General features: G+C 45.1%; 1 protein-coding gene across 1 annotated transcript in view; it reads left to right on the top strand.

The window, feature by feature from the left end:
• The first annotated feature begins 732 nt into the window (after positions 1-732).
• Positions 733-13,213, top strand: part of LOC118371811 (semaphorin-3G) — a 63,426-nt gene continuing 50,945 nt past the window's right edge. The window contains exon 1 of the mRNA XM_052482074.1: positions 733-1,140. Within this exon, the coding sequence (XP_052338034.1) occupies positions 1,032-1,140 (109 nt within the window). The 5' untranslated portion in view covers positions 733-1,031. The remainder of the gene's footprint in view (positions 1,141-13,213) is intronic.

Genomic DNA, 13,213 nt, shown 5'->3' with positions numbered 1-13,213 from the left:
ACACACACACACACACACACACACACACACACACACACAGAATATAAGCAGTTCAACATTCTTTATGACATTCTCAATCATACTACTTCTGATCTGGAGGACTCACTAAACACAAATGCTTCGCTTGTAAATGATGTCTCTGCGTTGTAGTGTGCCCCTGGATATCTGTACATTTAAAAAATCAATTGAAAATTGTGCCGTCTGATCTTCTTATTATAAGCAATTTGAAATGATTTATAGTTTTACTTTTACTTTTGATACATAAGTATATTTGAGCAATTGCATTTACTTTTGATACTTAAGTATATTTAAAATCAGATACTTTTAAACTTTTACTCAAGTATTATTTTTCTTGGTGACTTTGGGTACTTTGGGTACTTTTTACACCACTAATTGTTACTTTGTTCAATATGTTTTTCAGTTAAATGTAAATCCTTTAAGGTCTTCTTGAGATTGCATCACTTTGCCCCAAATATCCAATAGTACTTCTTGCGCACAGACCATGATAATTTATTCGTTTCACTTTATGTTAGGTTAAAATACCTAAACAGACGCAAGGTTTGAGCTTTACTCAATTACAGCCCCTCGTCGACAAAATAATGTAACAAACGTATTTATCACATAGTGTGTAAAGTGGACTCCGATGAGTATTTTCGTTGAGAGCGTGTCTGTCGAGAGGCGGGTCGCTTGGAACGCTTCCCTTTGCTGGCTGCTGCTCTGTTCTCTTGCTCCTCCAGAGAAAGGCGGGGTTGTATAGCGAAGTCTGTTCAGAGGTGGAAACAAACCCACGCTGTCAAGCCCGGCACAGAGAGAGTGGTGGACCCGGAACAAACTAATATCTGAGAAAATTATGCACGGAGTCTAGATACAGGAGTGACTGAGTCCTTCACGTTTATGACAAACACTTTTATAACATATGAAAATACAGTTCTACAATAATTTTGAATTTAAATATTCGTTTGTTACAGAGGTGAATTGCAAAACTTCCCAAACTCAAAGATCTATCGAAATTCAAAAGGACATTTCCAAGGATGAAGGAATTATCATATTTCTGCCAGCGGATGATTCGGTTTGCTCTTCTTCTAACAACAGTCTCAGCTACCAAGATGAACGTACCACGACTCAGACTTTCATACAAAGGTAAAATACATTCAAATAAATTCATTTGATCACATTTATGTTTTCTGGTCAGCTATATTGATATTTTTTTTTTTTTCAAATGTTTTATTATTTCAACAACGTCTAAAACCCGGATGGGGAGGAACGTTTTGTCCGATCTAGGCTTACAACTGAGGAATAATTAAATTATTATTTTGCCTAATAGGTGTATGCACCAATTTGTAAGTCGCTCTGGATAAGAGCGTCTGCTAAATGACTTAAATGTAAATGTAAAATGTAATAGTCTATTCATATTCAACTATGTGTCATAATTTGAAAATATATTTAGACAGAATTCGCACAAGGTGTTTGAACATGTGCATTACTTTTTCCAGGGCGTGTATGTGAATTATAGCCTATTGCTTTGTATCCATTATTGGGCTACCCACTCCCATGTAAGCACATCAAAGTTGAAGAATGTAGGCTAGTGTGTGTTTGCGTTTGTGTTCGCCTGTGTTTTCGACAAGACACATCACAGACGCCAGGGCTCTCCACAGAGCAGAGCCATTCAACGCGTGTGAGCCCAATTGTGGGCAATAGTATGAATTTCTTAAAGGTGTGTTGCAAATAATATTGTAGAGTATTATAGGCATATGCTTGCACAATTCAGACAATGGGATAAAGGCAATTAAATATATTGGTGTTAATTAAATTATATTCTATGTGCTGTTGAATTCAATGTAATCTACATAATTTATTGGACAATAAGAAATACAGTATGTTCTATTGTTCAGTTCATGAGAACATGAGTTAATTTGTAAGATTTTTGAGAACATTGAAAACATTATATAGGCCTAGATACAAAAGAAATACAATATTCTATAGGTATATTATAGCTACAAATGTAGCTTCTGAGTGTTTTTAATGCACAGGCCTGTTTTATATAATGTGGATGAGTTAAATATTTTAATTCCTCAGTGTTATAACCTACATCCCACGCACAGGCTTCTTGGAGGGTCTTGTCAAGGTGGGAAATGATTGTTTAAATATGGTTGATTGTGGTCTACTGTAGGCAGCGAGCGGTTAGTCGAAGCCCCACATTTAGTTTGTTGGTTTTAACGTGGATACATCACCGACCTTTCTCCCTGGAGGGATTTTTGGTGTATTGCGGTCTGGCACACCGTGGCGCGCGAGACGTTTATTTCATTCCTGCGCCGCAATTAAGTTTTATAGAGCGAGCGGACACTGCTGTTCGAGACGGAAACCTCTAGGCTCTGTCTTCGCACACTCAACTATGACAATATATGGATTCATAATGTATTGTCTAACCACTTACATTTAACTGCTGTTTTATCTGCGGCTCATGGACTAGAGTGGGATAAATCAATCTCACAAGGTTAGAAATTTGGAATTATGGTTGTACATGATTGAACGTGTGATACCCCTGAGTATCTTTGTCATCTCAGGCTGCCTGTATATGTATATGCTTGATTTGGCGGGAACATAGAGTTGTAATTTCCTGGTCAGTGTTCACAAACATGGCCCTTCTCCAGTCCCAGTGGGTCTGCAAGCATTAATGATAAAAGTCAAACGGGATTTCCTCCTGTTGGACTAGATGTTTTCAATAGAAAATAATTATGCTCATATTTTCTTTATCCTGTTGCTGAAAAAATGGCACATCTGACTGACTTGTAAAATGTAGCTGGTATTGACTCAAATCTTTCCCCTAGCCAGATCCCACTATAAAGCCCTGAGATATCATCCTCCCCTGGGGATTTAGAGGCAATTTAAAAAAAGGAAAAAAGTGTAATTATCTTATTTCATCAATTAGTATGGGTATTTAAAGCAGGAAGGGGTACTAAGCAGCACCCCTTCCTCTGAATCACCACTACCTCTCCTTCCCTTCATCTGTTACACCCCTCCTCCCATCTACTCCTTCACTCAAAGATAATCATCAAAGATAAGCCTCCAATCGGTCCTTCAGACTAGAGTCCCAGGTCCCCCTAACCCTCCCCTTTACTCCTTCCCCCCTTCACTTCCCCATTCCCCCCTCCCCTCCCTCTCACCCTCTTCGCCCCCTGGTGGTATTGGTTGATGTTGGTATTGGATCTGGTGGTGCCCCTGCCTCCTGCTCAGTGTGATTAGTCTGGGTGTCAGGCAGGATGGATGCTTGGTGTCGGAGCAGGCAGTGTTTGTGATGTGAAGTGGGGAACCCCTGGTGGTGGGCTCTTAAAGTGGGTCTGGGTACCCGGGGATGGGGGTCTAGGGGCCGGGTGTGTACTAGGGGTCTCAGGGGGTGTCATTGTAGCCCCAGGTCTGTTCTGTGTGTGCTGGTGAGTGTTTGTAGATGGAGACCCCCAGCCCCCTGGCCCTCTGTCTCCTCACCTTCCACCATGTCCTCCCTTCTCCCCATCCTCCCCCTCCTCTGCCCCATCAGGCATATGCAGACCTCAGCAGGGTAAATAAGCCTGTACACGCTCAAATGCACTGACACAAACAGTCGCACGCACGCACGCACACACACACACACACACACACACACACACACACACACACACACACACACACACACACACACACACACACACACACACACACACACACACACACACACACACACACACACACACACACACACACACACGCACGCACACACACACACACTCTGATAGACTCATCTCTTGGTCTGTTTCTTTAACCTCTCTGTAGATCATTGTCTGTGGAACCATTAGGGTCCAGCTGAGCCGCAGCATTTAACAAACTAAAGCAGCACCATAGAGAACAGCTGGGTCAGTGTGGCAGGCCTCTACAGGCCTGGCTCTATAGGAGGACTGTGTGTGTGTTTAGGGAAAAGAGAGGGATTGATGAATGCATGAATGGAGTGGATGGTGGTATAGCCATGGAAGGAGGATACAAGGAGGGCTAGCAATGTGTGTGTGTGTGTGTGTTGGTGTGTGTGAGAGAGAGATTGTCTGTGCAAGTCTGTTTGTCTATATACACACTATATATTATAGCATAAGTCTTTGTGTGTCATCTGTATTTTTGATTGTGTGTGTGCGTGTGTATTGTATATGTGTATAAATCAGTGATGTGTATAAACACTGGATTACTGAGGACACTGTATTGAAACCATCATGCAGCCATATTGGTACTCCTCCTCAATTATACAAAAAAAGAGTTTGGAAGCTATAGAAAAACATTAATTAATGTCTAAATTAGTTTTTGACACATCCTTCCTGTTTGCCCCTGTCCGGGGGTATCATTGGATGGGGCCACAGTGTCTCCTGACCCTTCCTGTCTCAGCCTCCAGTATTTATGCTGCAGTAGTTTATGTGTCGGGGGGCTAGGGTCAGTTTGTTATATCTGGAGTACTTCTTCTGTCTTATCCGGTGTCCTGTGTGAATTTCGGTATGCTCTCTCTAATTCTCTCTTTCTCTCTTTCTTTCTCTCTCTCGGAGGACCTGAGCCCTAGAACCATGCCTCAGGACTACCTGGCATGATGACTTCTTGCTGTCCCCAGTCCACCTGGCCGTGCTGCTGCTCCAGTTTAAACTGTTCTGCCTGCGGCTATGGAATTCTGTCTTGTTCACCGGACGTGCTACCTGTCCCAGACCTTTTATTTGACCATGCTGGTTGTTTATGAACATTTGAACATCTTGGCCATGTTCTGTTATAATCTCCACCCGGCACAGCCAGAAGAGGACTGGCCACCCCTCATAGCCTGGTTCCTCTCTATGTTTCTTCCTAGGTTTTGGCCTTTCTAGGGAGTTTTTACTAGCCAACGTGCTTCTACACCTGCATTGCTTGCTGTTTGGGGTTTTAGGCTGGGTTTCTGTACAGCACTTTGAGATATCAGCTGATGTACGAAGGGCTATATAAATAAATTTGATTTGAATTTGATTTGATTTATTACATTACAAAAACCTTAATGTGAACATTTAAATGAAATTATGTGAGCTAAACATAAATTTTTTTTTTCCTAAAAGTATTATTTTTTTAGAGACTACTAATGTTACTATCCCCTAACCTTAACCCTTAACCACACTGTTAACCTTGTGCCTAACCCTAATCTTAATCTAATCTTTTTCTGTTATAGACTTTGTGGCTGTGTTAACTAGTGGAAACCCTAATTCTATGCTTTACAGATGTAGACTGAGTGTAGCTCCAGATTGGATTAGATTTAGGCTGGTGACGCCATTACAGTTTGTTGCTCCTAGTTCACTGTTTTAGTCAGACTCAGACATGAGTTAGCTACCACCATAGCTGAATCCATTATTTAATTTTGCCCTATAAAATACAGAATATACTTGTATGAGCTACGAACTAACTTGCAAATCCGACTTGTAGTCTAACGTTAGCTAGCATGTAGCTAGCTAGCTAGCCTGCCTCGCTACTATTATCAAATGATAACGTTACATAACCAACAGTATCTCTTTTCTTTCAAGGGCCAGATTAATCGATTCCCCTCAATGAAGGGAACCGAAGTGGGAAGAGGGGCAATTTGCACGTGGAGCTTGGCAAAAGGGGGTATGATTTCTTGACATCACTGAGGATCCAAACTCTGTTTTGGATGAGAATGACTTTATGACCAAAATTATCCTATTTACACATTGTAGTCAATTTTGACACTAGAATAACTGTTTCTGACTCGTATCGATGCCACATAGACCTTTTTAAAGGGATTAGTTCCTGTCGGCTCTCGGTTTCTTCATAAAAGGCTCTCCCTCTCATACATAGTCTTGGGTAAACAGCTCAGACCTCTGCATATTTCATCATATTTCATTGGAGAGAAAGAGAGAGCAAGAGGTCCTGCTTGGCCCGTAGTGCAGGCAAAGAAAGAAGGAGGGAGAACATTTGAGAAAAATAGGTCTGGAGTTTGAGGAGGAGGGAGGAGTATTTACTTTAGGCTTTCAACCTACAGCAATCCCTGCATTCACTGTTACTCTGTGAGGAGTGAGTGGGGTTTGTATATTTTCTGACTGCTGGTGGGGTTGGCCCCTTCTGCCGTGGCTAGTTGACCCGGTGAGAGAGTTAGTGAACAGGGCTACAGTTTCAACCGGGGTCGCAGGGCCGTGGTCCTGGGGGTCTCATTGGGCTATGGTACTGGGGGTCTGGGGAGCTGGAGGGAGGTTGGGAGGTAGTAGTATTGATAAGAATGTCTAAATGCAAGAGGGTCCTGTACATCACCCCCATACTACTGTAATCACATTGATTGAATGTCACATCTAATTCTCTGATTCTCTGATTTCTCCTATTGGCTGATGTTCAGTGCAGTAAACACAGGAAGCCGAGAATATTATTCTTGCCTTTTGGCAAATGAAACAGAGGATTGGTAGAGTGGAAGGAAGGTCCTGTGGTCTCAGTGTGTTGGTCTGGGCGAGGCTACGTTTGTGGGTGTAATGTTGAGTATTGTAGAATTAGATTGGATGAGGAATTAACTTGGAGTCTGTCTGTATGTTGTCTCTGTGCGTGTGTGTGTGTTAGTCAGTTCGTGTAATGTGTGTGTATATACATGTGTCTACCCATGTCTTCGCAGTAGAGATCCAGAGTTGTGTGGCTGTGGGCCAGTGAAAGGTGAGCAGGAGAAAGCGTGGGGTGATGGGAACCCCCTCTGAGAGCGTTCACAGCGCACGGGGAACAAAGTTAGTGTCGCTCACAATGATGTGTGGAACTTTGTTCCTCGTGCGCTGTGAACGCTCTCAGAGGAGGTTCCCATCACCCCACGCTTTCTGGGGTGGCAGGTAGCCTAGTGGTTAGAGCAATGGGCCAGTAACCAAAAGGTTGCTAGATAGAATCCCAGAGCTGACAAGGTAACAATCTGTTGTTCTGCCCCTGACCAAGGCAGTTAACCCACTGTTAGGCCGTCATTGTAAATAAAGAATTTGTTCCTCACTGACTTGCCTAGTTAAATAAAGGTATAATAAAAAATTGTCTCAGCAATCAATTCATTCCACCCTGGAGCTGTTGACAGGAAGTGCCAAGAGCAACAACGGCCGCTGCATTTGATATAAACTCAGCAAAATGTCCTCTCGCTGTCAACTCCGTATATTTTCAGCCAGCTTAACATGTGTAAATAGTTGTATGAACACAGCAAGATTCAACAACTGAGACATAAACTGAACATGTTCCACAGACATGTGACAAACAGAAATTGAATAATGTGTCCCTGAACAAAGGGGGGTCAAAATCAAAACTAACAGTCAGGATCTGGTGTGGCCACCAGCTGCATTAAGTACTGCAGTGCATCTCCTCTTCATGGACTGCACCAGATATGCCAGTTCTTGCTCTGAGATGTTACCCCACTCTTCCACCAAGGCATCTGCAAGTTCCCGGACATTTCTGGGTGGAATGGCCCTAGCCCTCACCCTCCGATCCAACAGGTCCCTGACGTGCTCAATGGGATTGAGAAAGAGGGCTCTTCGCTGGCCAACACTGATATTCCTGTCTTGCAGAAAATCAAGCACAGAACGAGCAGTATGGCTGGTGGCATTGTCATGCTGCAGGGTCATGTCAGAATGAGCCTGCAGGAAGGGTATCACATGAGGGAGGAGGATGTCTTCCCTGTAAAGCACAACGTTGAGATTGCCTGCAATGACAACAAGCTCAGTCCGATGATGCCATGACACACCGCCCCAGACCATGACGGACCCTCCACCTCCAAATCGATCCCGCTCCAGAGTACAGGCCTCGGTGTAATGCTCATTCCTTCGATGATAAACGCAAATCAAATTAAAGTTTATTTGTCACATGCACCGAATACAACAGGTGTAGTAGACCTTACAGTGAAATGCTTACTTACAGGCTCTAACCAATGATGCGGGACAAAAAAAATAAAAAGTGTGTGTGTAGGTAAGTAAAGAAATTAAACAACAGTAAAAAGACATTTCAAAAAAGAGTAGCAAGTTATATACAGACACCTGTTAGTCAGGCTTATTGAGGTAGTATGTACATGTAGGTATTGTTAAAGTGCATATATGATGAACAGAGAGTAGCAGAAGCATAAAAAAGAGGGGTTGGCGGGACACAATGCAGATAGCCCGGTTAGCTAATGTGCGGGAGCACTGGTTGGTCGGGCCATTTAGGTAGTATGTACACGAATGTATAGTTAAAGTGACTATGCATATAAGATAAACAGAGAGTAGCGTAAAATAGGGGTTGGGGGGAGGAACACAATGCAAATAGTCCCTGGTAACCATTTGGTTACCTGTTCAGGAGTCTTATGGCTTGGGGGTAAAAACTGTTGAGAAGTCTTTTGGTCCTAGACTTGGCACTCCGGTACCGCTTGCCATGCGGTAGTAGATAGAACAGTCTATGACTGGGGTGGCTGGGGTCTTTGACAATGTTTAGGGCCTTCCTCTGACACCGCCTGGTGTAGAGGTCCTGGATGGCAGCCAGCTTTGCCCCAGCGATGTACTGGGCCGTACGCACTACCCTCTGAAGTGCCTTGCGGTCGGAGGCCGAGCAATTACCGTACCAGGCAGTGATGCAACCGGTCAGGATGCTCTCAATGGTGCAGCTGTAGAACATTTTGAGTGTCTCAGGAACAATGTCAAATCTTTTTAGTTTCCTGAGGATGAATTGGCTCTGTCATGCCCTCTTCACGACTGTCTTGGTGTGTTTGGACCAATCTAGTTTGTTGTTGATGTGGACACCAAGGAATTTGAAGCTCTCAACCTGCTCCACTACAGCCCCGTCGATGAGAATGGGGACGTGCTCGGTGCTCCTTTTCCTGTAGTCCACAATCATCTCCTTAGTGTTGGTTATGTTGAGGGATAGGTTGTTATTCTGGCACCACCAGGCCAGGTCTCAGACCTCCTCCCTATAGGTTGTTTCGTCGTTGTCGGTAATCAGGCCTACCATTGTTGTTTCGTCAGCAAACTTAATGATGGTGTTGGAGTTGTGCCTGGCCGTGCAGTCGTGGGTGAACAGGGAGTACAGGAGAGGACTGAGCACGCACCCCTGGGGAGCTCCAGTGTTGAGGATCAGCGTGGCAGATGTGTTGCTACCTACCCTCACCACCTGGGGGTGGCCTGTCAGGAAGTCCAGGATACAGTTGCAGAGTCAGGTGTTTAGTCCCAGGATCCTTAGCTTAGTGATGAGCTTTCAGGGTACTATGGTGTTGAACGCTGAGCTGTAGTCAATTAACAGCATTCTCACATAGGTGTTCCTTTTGTTCAGGTGGGAAAGGGCAGTGTGGAGTGTAATAGAGATTGCATCATCTGTGGATCTGTTTGGGCGGTATGCAAATTGTAGTGGGTCTAGGGTTTCTGGGATGATGGTGTTGATGTGTGCCATTACCAGCCTTTTAAAGCACTTCATGGCTACGGACGTGAGTGCTACGGGTCTGTAGTCATTTAGGCAGGTTGCCTTTGTGTTCTTGGGTACAGGGACTATGGTGGTCTACTTGAAGCATGTTGGTATTACAGACTCAATCAGGGACATGTTGAAAATATCAGTGAAGACACCTGTCAGTTGGTCAGCACATGCCTGGAGCACACGTCCTGGCAATCCGTCTGGCCCCGCAGCCTTGTGTATGTTGACCTCTGTAAAGGTCTTACTCACGTCGGCTACGGAATGCTCTCATGCATCCCTTAGTGTTGTTTGCCTCGAAGCGAGCATAGAAGTGATTTAGCTCGTCTGGTAGGCTGTTGTCACTGGGCAGCTCACGGCTGAGCTTCCCTTTGTAGTCTGTAATAGTTTGCAAACCCTGCCACATCCGATGAGCATCGGAGCCGGTGTAGTATAATTCAATCTTAGCCCTGTATTGGCGCTTTGCCTGTTTGATGGTTCGTCGCAGGGCATAGCGGGATTTCTTGTAAGCTTCCGGGTTAGAGTCCTGCGCCTTGAAAGCGGCAGCTCTACCCTTTAGCTCAGTGCGAATGTTGCCTGTAATCCATGGCTTCTATTTGGGGTATGTACGCACAGTCACTGTGGGGACGACGTCCTCAATGCACTTATTAATAAAGCCAGTGACTGATGTGGTGTATTCCTCAATGTCATCGGAAGAGTCCCAGAACATGTTTCAGTCTGTGATAGCAAAGCAGTCCTGTAGTTTAGCATCTGCTTCATCTGACCATTTTTTTATAGACCGAGTCACTGGTGCTTCCTGCTTTAATTTTTGCTTGTAAGCAGGAATCAGGAGGATAGAGTTGTGGTTGGATTTACCAAATGGAGGGCGAGGGAGAGCTTTGTATGCATCTCTGTGTGTGGAGTACAGGTGATCTAGAATTTCTTTCCCTCTGGTTGTACATTTAACATGTTGATAGAGATTTGGTAGAACTGATTTAAGTTTCCCTGCATTAAAGTCTCCGGCCACTAGGAGCGCCACCTCTGGGTGAGTGGTTTCCTGTTTGCTTATTTCCTCATACACCTGACTGAATGCGGTCTTAGTGCCATCATCTGTCTGTGGTGGTAAATAATCAGCCACGAAAAGTATAGCTGAGAACTCTCTAGACAAGTAGCGTGGCCTGCAGTTTATCACAATATACTCTACTTCAGGGGAGCAAAATCTAGAGACTTCCTTAGATTTCGTGCACCAGCTGTTGTTTACAAATATGCACAGACCCCCCTCCCTGCTCTTACCGGAGTGTTCTGTGCTATCCTGCCGGTGCAGCGTGTATCCCGCTAGCTGAATATCCATGTCGTCATTCAGCCACGATTCCGTGAAGCATAGGATATTACAGTTTTTGATGTCCCGTTGGTAGGGTATTCGTGATCGTACCTCATCTAGTTTATTGTCCAATGATTGCACTCTGGCGAGTAATATTGACGGTAACGGCAGCTTTCCCAGTTGTCTTCTGGGGGTCCGGACGAGGTATCCGGCTCTTCGTCGCTTCCTTTTGCAAATAATTGGGATGTCTGTCCTGTGGGGTGTTTGGAGAATATCGTGTGAGTCCTGCTTGTTGTTGTTGTTGAAGAAATCTTCGTCTAATCCGAGGTGAGTGATCGCTCTCCTGATATCCAGAAGCTCTTTCCTTCCGTAAGATACGGTTGCAGAAACATTATGTACAAAATCATTTACAAATATCGCGAAACCCCCCCACATAATAGCACAATTGGTTAGGAGACTGTAAAACGGAGGCCATCTCCTCCATCACCCCTGGTGAGACAAAACCACGACTCGTCAGTCACTTTTTGCCAGTCCTGTCTGGTCCTGCGACGGTGGGTTTGTGCCCATAGGCAACGTTGTTGCCGGTGATGTCTGGTGAGGACCTGCCTTACAACATTCCTACAAGTCCTCAGTCCAGTCTCTCTCAGCCTATTGCGGACAGTCTGAGCACTGATGGAGGGATTGTGCGTTCCTGGTGTAACTCGGGTAGTTGTTGTTGCCATCCTGTACCTGTCCTGCAGGTATGATGTTCGGATGTACTGATCCTGTGCAGGTGTTGTCACATGTGGTCTGCCACTGCGAGGATGATCAACTGTCCATCCTGTCTCCCTGTAGCGCTGTCTTAGGCGTTTCACAGTACAGACATGGCAATGTATTGCCCTAGCCACATCTGCAGTCCTCATGCCTCCTTGCAGCATGCCTAAGTCATGTTCACGCAGGTGAGCAGGGACCCTGGGCATCTTTCTTTTAGTGTTTTTCAGAGTCAGTAGAAAGACCTCTTTAGTGTCCTAAGGTTTCATAACTGTGACCTTAATTGCCTACCATCTGTAAGCTGTTAGTGTCTAAACGACCGTTCCACGGGTGCATGTTCACCATTAAGCATGGGAAACAGTGTTTAAAACATTTAAAATGAAGATCTGTGAAGATATTCGCATTTTTACCAATTATCTTTGAAAGACATGGTCCTGAAAAAGGGACGTTTCTTTTTTTGCTGAGTTTAGTTATTGCTATTTATTGATACAGATGCATGAATGTGCGCACACATGTAAGCACACGCACGCACGTACGCACGTACGCACACACACACACACACACACACACACACACACACACACACACACACACACACACACACACACACACACACACACACACACACACACACACACACACACACACACACACACACACACACACACTGCGATCACACACACTGCGATACCTCAGCACTCCTGGCGATTACATAGGACGCCATTAACTTATACTTGAGCCAATACTCCATACAGACCACGTGTGTGTTAATTAAGAGAGTAGCTCAACATGGGGTGCTGCCTGCCACTGATAGGGAGAGTCAGCTGGTACAGGGGCCAGGGAGACTGCCTGCCTACTAGTGTTTACGAGGGTAATTTCTTCATTACAGAGAGAGAGGAGGAGGGAGACCTTCTCAGCAGGGTCTGACAAGACTAGCCTGGACTGGACTGGGCATTCCAGTACCCCTCTAGACCCTCCAGAAGTGGCCTGGTTCTTACCCACCTTTTTGGGAAGCACTAGAACATTTGACAGATGATGGACCATTTTATTGGGACGTATCATCACATGCCTGTCCCATTTCACGGCCCTCCATACCAGCCATTCCCAATTCAGCCCTAATGCCAGATTTAGGTTGTTTGATGAGCACTGTGTGTGAACCAGTAAGGTTTGGACTGAGTTTTGGGTGAAACCTCACTCCACTGTGAAAGTCATTGGCAAAGTTTACAGTGTCCTAGGTTGTCCTTCTGGCAAGGGGTTGATTGAGGTCTGGGATGCTGAGGTCACCCTCTCCCCCCCTCTCACCCTCTCCACCCTTTTCTGGTTGGCTCTATCGGGGGATCGTGTGACCCTGTCAGATAAGCGTCCTGAGACGACAGATAAAAGAGATTTTCCTGTGTGTGTGTGTGTGTGTGTGTGTGGTCCTTCTGTAGCTCAGTTGGTAGAGCATGGCGCTTGTAACGCCAGGGTAGTGGGTTCGATTCCCGGGACCACCCATACGTAGAATGTATGCACACATGACTGTAAGTCGCTTTGGATAAAAGCGTCCGCTAAATGGCATATATTATTATTATATTGTGTGTGTGTGTGTGTGTGTGTGTGTGTGTGTGTGTGTGTGTGTGTGTGTGTGTGTGTGTGTGTGTGTGTGTGTGTGTGTGTGTGTGTGTGTGTGTGTGTGTGTGTGTGCGTGCGTGCGTGCGTGCGTGCGTGCGTGCGTGCGTGTCAGTGTCCAGTGGATCCCTTCAGACAGAGCCCTGG

This window comes from Oncorhynchus keta, chromosome 27 (assembly GCF_023373465.1).
Source record: "Oncorhynchus keta strain PuntledgeMale-10-30-2019 chromosome 27, Oket_V2, whole genome shotgun sequence".
NCBI classification, from domain to species: Eukaryota; Metazoa; Chordata; class Actinopteri; order Salmoniformes; family Salmonidae; genus Oncorhynchus; species Oncorhynchus keta.
Note: the sequence above shows the minus strand (reverse complement) of the source record. Positions and strands in the feature narration are given on the sequence as shown.